At 47.2% G+C, this 10670-nt stretch overlaps 1 protein-coding gene across 1 annotated transcript; it reads right to left on the reverse strand.

Moving 5' to 3' along the window:
* Positions 1-428: 428 nt before the first annotated feature.
* SLAMF9 (SLAM family member 9) lies at positions 429-3053 on the reverse strand. Its single transcript, XM_025399545.1, is given in 5 exon segments — positions 429-803; positions 1202-1474; positions 2229-2538; positions 2540-2570; positions 3004-3053. Coding segments are annotated over 5 exon segments (870 nt in total). The 3' UTR covers positions 429-597.
* Between the last annotated feature and the right edge of the window lie 7617 nt (positions 3054-10670).

Raw genomic sequence — 10670 nt, forward strand, 5'->3', positions numbered from 1 at the left:
CCCTGTTTAGGACAGCTTCTAGACCAATCTGGGATAGATGGAGTTGTTAAGCAAATGTGTCTGCCAGGATGAGAGTAGGGTAAGGGAGCAGAAGAATCTTAACAGGAATAAAGCCGCTTTTATGCAGGATTCAAAATGCCTGAAATTCTCAAGTCACAGGTTCAGTTAGGTTCAAAGAAATCTCTTACTTTTCTTATTTAATGCATAAATGGCAAGCATGTTGGTGGAAAATGGGATAGGTGGTGAGTGACAGCATACCAAAACTTCCCTGTGAGGGGCCTTTTAGACCCACTTCTCTCCCCAAAGGAGGGCCTGAAAAAGCACGTGGACTTGGGGGAAGGCACTGGGAGTTGGGGGAAAGACAGCAGAGTGGGTTTTGCCAGAGCCACCCAGTGAGGACAGAAGGACCCAACACAGCTCCTGCAGAGTTGTGGTCACTTAATTTGACTTTATTGCCAGCCAGTCTTCCCTCAGAAGTATGGCTCTCTGGATACCCACCCCTGAGCACCTCCTTCCCCTGGAAAGAAGAGAGCTGAGGAAGGATTCTCTGGGTGCTGGGAAGAAACCAAGCTCAGGACTGGGGTTCCCAAGGAGCAGTCAGGCAGGGCTGGAGGCAGGCTTTGCCTTCTTCCTCAATTTCATTCTGTTTCTCATGAGTTTCTTCATCCTTGGCATTTCGCGTCTTTTCTGGACTCGGATGACCCAGAGCACCGTGGCCAGAATTACCAAGAGCAAGAGGACGAGCAATCCCTTGGCCAGGAGGCAGAAGGCTGTTGAAGGCTTCTCAGAAGCATAGTTAGGATCTGGGATGGAAGAAGGAAGGAAAGGGGCCCATCAGAGGTAGGGCTGGGGTTAACGTTAGGGGGCAGACTCCTACCCAAATTCCATGCAGGGGTCTCAAGTTCACAGTCAGTTGATGTCCCCTTGCAAGTGTCTCTGGAAATATATTCTATGCACAGAAGCTCAGGAACTGAGATCTAGGAATCATTCTGAAGCCAAGCAAGAGAAAAGAAAAGGCCTTTGGAAGTTGGGGGCACTAGAAAAAGGGAGGGTCTCCTCTCCAATCCAGCTGTCAAGCCTCCATGGGAGGGGGTTAGCTTCTGGGTTCGCTGGGCTCTCTTGGGAAGAGCTCGGGGAGGGAGATGGTGCCTCTAGGCACTGTCTTTCATGAGCTCAGTGGGTGTCTCAGGGGTTCTGGTACCTGCACAGAAGGACCCCGCAGGGATGGGGTAAGAACTGACATTGCTGACGGGGTTGCTGGCTCTGCAGGTGTAGGAGAGGGCATTGTCCTCTGGCCTCCAGGATGTGCTGAGGACAGGGCCTTCATGGGATGTATAAGCGCTATCCCCCGAGGAGAGCCAGCTGTAGGTCACGTCCATGCCTGCCTTCTCCACAGAGCACACCAGGGACATATTGCAGGCACCTTCCCCAGAGATCTCAAAGTTCACAGTGATTTGGGGCTCTGACAGCCGTCCTAGATGAAGGGGAAACACAAAGACCCTCTAAATAATCAGGGGTTGGGTGTCTTTTCCTAAGCTCCTCAAACCTGGGGTACTAATGCGACCCCTTGACAGCCCCTTCATCTAAACAACAAATAGGCAACAACAAACAAACCCAACCACTGTAAAAACCTGTGGTTCCAAGGTCCCCAAGGCAACTGTCAAGGTAGACAGAGCTGCCTTTGGCATCTTCCACCTCCCCTTTATGTCTTCTCTCTCTTACTTTTGTACTCTATCTTCCTCCAAACCCCATTCTGTCTCCTTGATCACATAAAATATTATCACCCTCATTTTAATCAGTGTCTCTTCAAGCTTCAAGGTAGATGCAGTGTGACAGGCACTAAGAAGAAATTTGGGTTCAAGCAGAGAGAAGATACTCATTAGTAGCCCTCATCACACAGGGAAATAAAAGGCTCAAGAATGTAGGTGGTGTTCATCCCCAGGACACAATTTCATTGGAAGAGAAAAGCCCTCTACAGGGTCTGTACATGAAGCCCCTGATCCCTGCCACTGCATCGGACAGCCTCCTTGCTCCACGTCACTCCACCTGTTGCTGCGGTTCAGATACAACAGGTGGATTGGGCACACTCAAACCCAGTATCTAGATTGAGGACAGTCTGCCTCTAGTTCTAACCTCAAACTATAACCCCGAGTCCTGAGACTCCATGGTGTGAGAAGCTCAGAAGAGCCCCCCAAAAAGCAGCTTTATGGTTCCCAGCCTAAACTCACGGTAGACACGTAGATTGTACTGCTGCATGGTAGAGGTCTGGGATGTTCTCAGGTTGACTTGAGCTTGGTAAAGCCCTGAATCCTCCCAGCTCAGATTGCTGATATGCAGGGAATAGCTGGGGTCCAGGAAGCTCACTCGGCCCTGGTAGTGTGGATTGATCACCATGATGGTAGCTGGATGTCCCTCTTTCCCTGGCACCACAGTGGCAAGACTTTTGTGGGAGGACCAGATGATATTCTCAACCTCTTCCTTCGGCGGTATTTCCAGGGGGAGGCTGATGGACTCGTGAAGGACCGCAACCACTTCCTCGGGATCCACACCATCTCCAGAGTCTCCTTTGGCTGCATATACAGGAAGAAAAGAGAAGCAAACGGCCCAGCTGGTGTCTCTGGGCTGCTGAACCTGGCAGTGGAGCTGTAGCGTAATCTCAGCTGGGCAGCTTCTATGACTCTCACACGAAATCCTGTTCTCCAGCTGCTGCTTCTGGCTCTAGATTCGCCTTGTCCCTGAGTTAAGCACCTAACAGGAGTTTGCTTCCATCTGTCCCTTCACCCTCCAAGTTTTACCTTCTCTTTTGCCGTCTTGAGATTGCTCTTTCTTCCATATCCCCAGGTGTCTCTCGGTCCTGCCCTGAAGCCACACACCCTGTTCCTTATAACTAAGGAAGAGCCGACACATTCAACCCCTAAGGAAGGGTCTTGCTGGCCCAGACCCAGAGGGGCAGGAGAACAGAGGTGGAAGGGGACATTCCTGGGCAGGAGCTGGCAGCCTCACTCACCCTCCTGGAGCAGCAAGAGAAGGAGCAGCCAAGTAAAGGCACACATGTCAGCAGCCCCAGAGGTGTAACTCAGTCGGTCAGTCCCCAGGACTGTGCAGAAGACTGCATTAGGAGGCTCCTAGAGACAGAGAGCCTGACTAATGGTCCTGAGAAAAGGGAAATGATTTTTCCCCTGACTACAGCCCTCTGACTTCCTCTGTCCTCACTAAGCCCCTCCCTACCTATCGTGGCTCTCTTTGTTCTCTCTCAGATCCTGATTGTCAAGACAGTTTACTCACTGACTCATGATGCCATCCACCAAACTCAGCCCAAATCCCACTTCCTAAATGAAGTCTTTCAAGACTTCCTACACGCCGCGGGTATCCACACATACTGCATGCCCTGAACTCACTGCATGCCCTGAACTCTTAGAACATTCCCTATCCTGTTATTTGGCTCCCAGAATACTCTGCCCTAGCTCTCTCTGGGTAGTTCCTATGTTGCTGTGATCATTTGGTCTTATAAACATCTATATCTCCCCAGACAGATTTCATCTTTCATTTCCTCTATTTCCACTATTGCTGGCCCCATATTAGATATTTCCACTATTTGTAGTGGAATATTTCCACTACAATATTTCCACACAATATTTCCACTATTGCTGGCCCCATATTAGATATGTGTCTACACTCAATTGATAGCTTTACAATGGATGACTGATGAAGCCTTTTTATTTAAAGCTAGTTATGTTCCCACCTGAGAGGCTATTAGCAGTGGAAAAACATTTGATTCGATCCTCTTTAAGAAAGCAGTTTGGCTGGGCACAGTGGCTCACATTTGTAATCGTAGCACTTTGGGAGGCTGAGACAGTCAGATCGCCTGAGGTCAGGAGTTTGAGACCAGCCTGGCCAACATGATGAAACCCCGTCTCTACTAAAAATACAAAAATTAGCTGGGCATGGTGGTGTGCGCCTGTATTCCAGCTACTCAGGAGGCTGAGGCAAAAGAATCATTTGAACCCAGGAGGCAGAGGTTGCAGTGAGCTGAGATTGTGCCACTGCACTCCAGCCTGGGTGACAGAGCAAGACTCTGTCTCAAAAACAAAAAAAAGGAAAAGAAAAAAACAAGTAGTTTGGACAGAGAGTTCATCTATGTTGTTATATTATGAAAAGACTTTAAATTATTTTGTGAGAATACGATGTTGATCAAACCTACATGAAATCAGATTCAGGAAGAGACTGCAGAGGATCCGGTTACTAAACAGCTTCCTGACAGTCAAAGCTGTTCTGAATGCAATGGGTTGCCTTAGAAAGCAGCTTCTGTCCTAGTATTCAAGCTAAGAGGACAATCACTTGCTTGGATTATCTGCAACATCTCTGGCATCTCAGGCTGGATAATCTTTAAGTTTCTTCTAATAATTAATTTTATGAGTCCGTGCTGTGATGAGGAAGTAAGAGTGGTGTCTCAAGACCAAGGGATCAATAGAGGAAGATGTATTCAGTTTTGGTCTTGTGCCAACATTTCATAATTTTAGGTTAGCAAAGTCAGAAATCTGTTAAATGTCTATTGAGTAGCTTCTATGGTCCATACACTGTCTTAAGTGCTGGGAAATTAACAGTGACCAACAATTTTAGATTGTGACTTCGTGGAGCTCATATGCTAACAATTGACATTGGACAAGTAACTACAAGTTTGATGAGTCTTATCAAATGAATAATTGAAAGAGTCTATAACAAGGAGATTTGGCAAAGTTGGAGTCAGGAGGGCTGGGGAAAAGCTATCGAGGAGAGATATTTAAGATGAGACCTCAGTTTTTCAAAGATTGGTAGAATCTGCTTAGTGAAGAAGATAATGAAGTGAGTAGTTCATGAAGTTCAATTTATGAGTATAAAACCTGAGGGATTATAATTTTTTCTTAAAGGTGAACCAGATTTCAGTCTGAGTATAAAACTTTTTATGTAATACACCTGTTTAACAAATAAAATTAGATCCAGCAATCCCACTATTGGGTTTATATCCAAAGGAAATGAAATCAGTATGTTAATGAGGTATCTGCACTCCACACTTATTGCAGCACTGTTCACTACAGCCAACATATGGAATCAACCTGTCTATCAATGGATGAATGTGTAAAGAAATTGTAGATATGGGCCGGGCGCGGTGGCTCAAGCCTGTAATCCCAGCACTTTGGGAGGCCGAGACGGGCGGATCACGAGGTCAGGAGATCGAGACCATCCTGGCTAACACGGTGAAACCCCGTCTCTATTAAGAAATACAAAAAACTAGCCGGGCGAGGTGGCGGGCGCCTGTAGTCCCAGCTACTCGGGAGGCTGAGGCAGGAGAATGGCGTGAACCCGGGAGGCGGAGCTTGCAGTGAGCTGAGATCCGGCCACTGCACTCCAGCCTGGGTGACAGAGCGAGACTCCGTCTCAAAAAAAAAAAAAAAAAAAAAAAAAAAAAAAAAAAAAAAAAAAAAAGAAATTGTAGATATATACACAATGGAATACCATCCATCCTTAAACAAAGAAGGAGGCTGGGCAAGGGGGCTCATGCCTATAATCCTAGTGCTTTGGGAGGCGAGGGCAGGAAGATTCCTTGAGGCCAGGAATTTTAGACCAGCCTAGGCAACACAGAAAGATCCCATGTCTACAAAAATTTTTTTAAACATTATCAGGGCATGGTGATGCATGCCTGTAGTCCTTGCTATTTTTGAGGCTGAGGTGGGAGGATTGTTGAGCCCGGGAGTTTGAGGGTGCAGTGAGTTATGATCATGCCACTGTACTCCAGCAGAGACCACCCAGAATAGAGATGCATCCATTCCCAGCCAGGGATAAGAGAGAGGGAACCAGCTAAACTTGACCAGAAAAACTGCCCTTAGTGCATCCTAGCCATCCTCCAGGCCCACAGAATGCAAAGCCACTCAGCTAGGTAAGAAGAGTTTTGACACCTCCCCATCCTCCTGGAGTGAGGAAACCTGAGTAGGGGGTGGTGAGTTGAGAGGGAGCAAAACAAAACCCAAACAAACAAAACAACAACAAAAAGAAGGAAATGCTACCATTTACAACAACATGGATGAAACTGGAGGACATTATGTTTAGTGAAATAAGCCAGACACAGAAAGACAAATACCACATAAGTTCACTTACATGTGGAATCTATAAAAAGGTTGAACTACAAGTAGAAAGTAGAATGGTGGTTACCATTAGAAGCTGTGGCGGGGTGGGGATTGGAGAAATGTTGGTCGAAAGATTTCAAAAGTCAATCAGATAAGAGGAATAAGTTCAAGAGATCTATTATACCATATGGTGACTATTGTTAATAGCAATGTATCGTATTCTTAAAAACTGCTAAGACAGGCCAGGTGCGGTGGCTCACACCTGTAATCCCAGCACTTTGGGAGGCCAAGGCAGGCAGATCACGAGGTCAAGAGATCGACACCATCCTGGCCAACATGGTGAAACCCTGCTCCTACTAAAAATACCAAAATTAACTGGGTGTGGTGGCATGCACCTGTAGTCCCAGCTACTGGGGAGGCTGAGACAGGATAATTACTTGAACCCAGGAGGCGGAGGGTGCAGTGAGCCGAGATCGCACCACTGCACTCTAGCCTGGTGACAGAGAGAGACTCCGTCTAAAAAAAAATTGCTAATAGAGTAGATTTTCAGTGTTCTCACCACAAAAAAAGATAGTGGTGTAAGACAACACTTATGTTAATTAGCTCGATTTAGCCATTTCACAATGTATTCATATTTTAAAACAACATGTTGTACACCATAAATAGGTATAAATTTTTGTGAATTAAAAAATAGAAATAAAAATAAAAGCAAGGAAAGGAAAGAAAACAGGGTCATGAGTATAATGCTCAAAGCTTAAAGGATGAGAATATCAGTTAGATTCTCTGCGAAGCAGAAGCTGGAGTTCGGAGCAAAAGAGGTTTTTGTTTGTTTGTTTTGTTTGTTTGTTTTTTGAGATGGAGTCTCACTCTGTCGCCCAGGCTAGAGTGCAGTGGCACCATCTCAGCTCACTGCAAGCTCTGCCTCCTGGGTTCAGGCCATTCTCCTGCCTCAGCCTCCCAAGTAGCTGGGACTACAGGCGCCCAGCACCACGCCCGGCTAATTATTTGCATTTTTAGTAGAGACGGGGCTTCACCGTGTTAGCCAGGAGGGTCTCTATCTCCTGACCTCATGGTCCACCCGCCTCAGCCTCCCAAAGTGCTGGGATTATAGGCGTAAGCCACCGCGCCCGATGGAGCAAAAGAGTTTTGATGTGGGGAAAGGCCTGGAAAAGATAAATGGAGAAGTAAGCAGAGTGGAGCCAGAAGGGCTTCAGACGTTGATGCATGTCTCACAGTCTCAGCTGACTTAGCAGGGAGCTCTGGCACCGACTGCCCGTTAGAGAAGGCTCGTGGTGGGCAGGCATGTCCAGGCACTGGGACTCTAGCTGTGCAAGAATGTCCTGGTGCCAGGACCCTTGCTGTACACAGCCAAGGGCTGGGGCTGCCAGGAAGAGCGTAGATCCCAGAGGTGCTGCAGCTACAGCCCGTCGGTTAACTGCACTTCTTGCAGCCAAAACTGTATTTACTCTTGAAGGGGGAGCCGAGGCTGCTACAGTGAGTATGCTGATAGCCAGAAGGTAACTGTTCAGATTTATTAAACCTGTCATCATAAGTAGGCATAAACAGTCCATGATGCCTACTGAGGAGAGGAAAATAATTTCCACCCCACTGAGCTCTCCAAGTCCAGTGCAGAGAAAGTCAGTTCTGAGAGCATGATTGTCAAGTCTAATTTTCATCTCTTTACCTTTTTTTTTTTAAGTGACAGGGTCTTACTCTGTCACCCAGGCTGGAGTGCAGTGGTGCAATCATGGCTCACTGCAGCCTCAACCTCCTGGGCCCAAGTGATCTTCCCATCTCAGCCTCCCAGCTAGCTGGGACTATAGGTAACCACCATACCCAGCTAAGTTTTTTAATTTTTTTTTTTTTTTTGTAGAGATGGGATGTGGCTATGTTGCCCGGGCTGGTCTCCTGGCCTCAAGGGATGGATCCTCCCACCTCAGCTACCCAAAGTGCTGCGATTATAGGTGTGAGCCACAGTGCCTGGCCAAGTGTAATTTTCATTCTTGCTCATGGATTGTGATTCAAATAGAACTTCAATTTTTTTTCTCTCATTGCTCTTTTAATCTTATTCGGTGGGGTAGTCTTCTCTGCCTCAGATGAGAACGCTGGCTGAGGTCTCAGTCCAGAAATGAGTACTGGTCTCGGTTTAGAAATGAGTACTTCCTGTCCCATGTAATATGCAAAATTCCAAATTTGCCTTATTATCAAATAATCTCCCTTATCCTGGCTTAGGTCTTCCAGGCTAGAGGCCGGCAGCTGGGGAGGGAGCAGTCTCTGCTCTCTACTATGCTCAGCTTGCCTCTCCCAGTCTGTTCTCCTCACCAGTGCTCCCCCTCAACTATCCTCCCCCCACTCAAGTTTCCCCACTCCAGTTTCCCCGCTCCAAGAGGATGGGGAGGGTGGGGAGGTGTTAAAACTCTTCTTACCTCGCTGAGTGGCTTTGCACTCTGTGGGCCTCAAAGATGAACTATTTTCTGTTAAGGGCAGTTTTGCTAGTTAACTTTTGCTGGTTCCCTCTCTCTTACCCCTGACCAGGGTGAATGCCTCTCTATTCTGGGTGGTCCTTTGCAACTCCTTCCTCAGCCCCTGGACATCTGGCCACACATCTCTTCTCCTCCTCCCCAGAGGCCTGTCCAAATGCCCCTATCGTATAGCACCCAGGACAATCAAGCAGGCTGTGTCTCATGGGTGGCCCTTAGCTACCCATCACAAACATTCCTTGGCCCGACAGATCCTAGGATCTACAACATGGCACCATACTCCTGGCTCCCTGGTGGGAGCGCATTACCAGTTTTAACTCTCCCAGACCTGTCATAGGTGCCTGTGGCCTCTGACTCTCACCTGCAGGGCCGCATTCCAAGGCTCCCTAAGCCCTCCCCTTGAAGTCTCCTTTACTTGGCTTGTGGTCAGAGGTAACATCACAGTATACCTTGGGGAAGAGGTGTGGACTCACAGTAAAGTTCTTTCCAAAGAAGTCTCTTTCTCTATCTCCCTTTCTCAGCCCTCCATCCATACATGAGGGGGTTCCAAAGGCAGTGACACCAATTCTCGACTCCCATTGTATATTCCTCAAGGGCAGATCTCCCTCACATTGCCTTTGATCTCCTGATACCCATCACACTGTCAGCATAACTAAGGCAGGAAGAGATCCATTCTAACATCTTGCTTGTAGCAGACACTTAGGGTTCCCTGTAGCGCAACCTGTTTACCCACCTGACTTCTACACTGCTGTGTGGACAGTTTCATGATGGAGTGCCCCATGAAGTTTGCATCTGGGCAGTCTGTTTTTCTGCTTCCAGGCTTTCTCTGATTATCTTTTTTTTTTTTTTTTTTTTTTTTTTTTTGAGACAGAGTCGATCTGTTGCCAAGGCTTCAGTGCAGTGGCACCATCTCGGTTCACTGCAACCTCCACCTCCCGGGTTCAAGCGATTCTTCCACCTCAGCCTCCTGAGTAGCTGGGATTACAGGCGCATGCCACTACGCCTGGCCAATTTTTATATTTTTGTAGAGATGGAGTTTCACCATGTTGGCCAGGCTGGTCTTGAACTCCTGACCTCGTGATCCACTCGCCTCAGCCTCCCAAAGTGCTGGGATTACAGACATGAGTCACCGCCCCTGGCTGCTTCCAGGCTTTCCATATGACAGTAGAAGGCCACCCAACCCAGCAACTGGGAAGAATGCAGGTTTGGTGGGTCCAGCTAAGGGAGTGCCACGTTGATGGGTAAATGTGGATAAATGTTTCAGCCTCCCTGCCCTATTCCACGAGCAATTCTGAGGCGTGTTCTTCCTGGTTCCTCAGAGGGATTGGGTCCCAGTTGTCCACAACAGTAATCAACCATTAACACACTTTTTTTTTTTTTTTTTTTTTTTGGCTTTCCTCCCTTCCTTATCGCATTTTCCTCATTCTTTCTTCTTGGATTATCTCCCAGAAAGACTTCCTCCACCCAAGTTTTTATCTAAGGGTGTGCTTTGGAGAGAGACCAAACTATGACATTATTACATATAATAAAGTAGTTGCACCAGCAATGTTTAGACTCTCTCTTCTTCCTGGATCTTTGGGAGCAATTAAGCCCATGAGAAATCAGACACTCACCCCAATTCTGATGTAACAGCCTTGGGAAAGAGGTTGCAGTGAAAAGCTGGTCCTGCTGTGGTGGAGAGAATGGAGAAAACATAATAAAAGGCCAAACCTTTGCTCAAACTTTCTCCTCAGCTTCTCTTTGGATCTGGAAAGCTGGGGACCCACAGGGCAGAGCCATGGTGCTGGAGGAGCCATTAACAAGTAAGTTCCAAATAAATCACCTCCCACCCGAGGCAACACGTGTTGAGATCTGCATGTGTCTTCTATCCTTCTATTCTGAGGCTGGCCTGTGCACTTGATATATGGTTTCTTTTTCCTTTCTTTTCTTTTTCTTTTTTAAGTGTCAGTGTTAAAAAGGTGATTATTCAATTGAACCATGAAGGTGGATGGAGAGAACTGTAAGAGTCTGCAAATTGTTGAAGTGCACCCAAAGGAGTCATTGTGAAACAGAGGAGAAAAGAGTGTTCCTCGCAGAGGGAGCAGCCTGT

Source organism: Theropithecus gelada, chromosome 1 (assembly GCF_003255815.1).
Source record: "Theropithecus gelada isolate Dixy chromosome 1, Tgel_1.0, whole genome shotgun sequence".
In the NCBI taxonomy this organism is placed as follows: domain Eukaryota; kingdom Metazoa; phylum Chordata; class Mammalia; order Primates; family Cercopithecidae; genus Theropithecus; species Theropithecus gelada.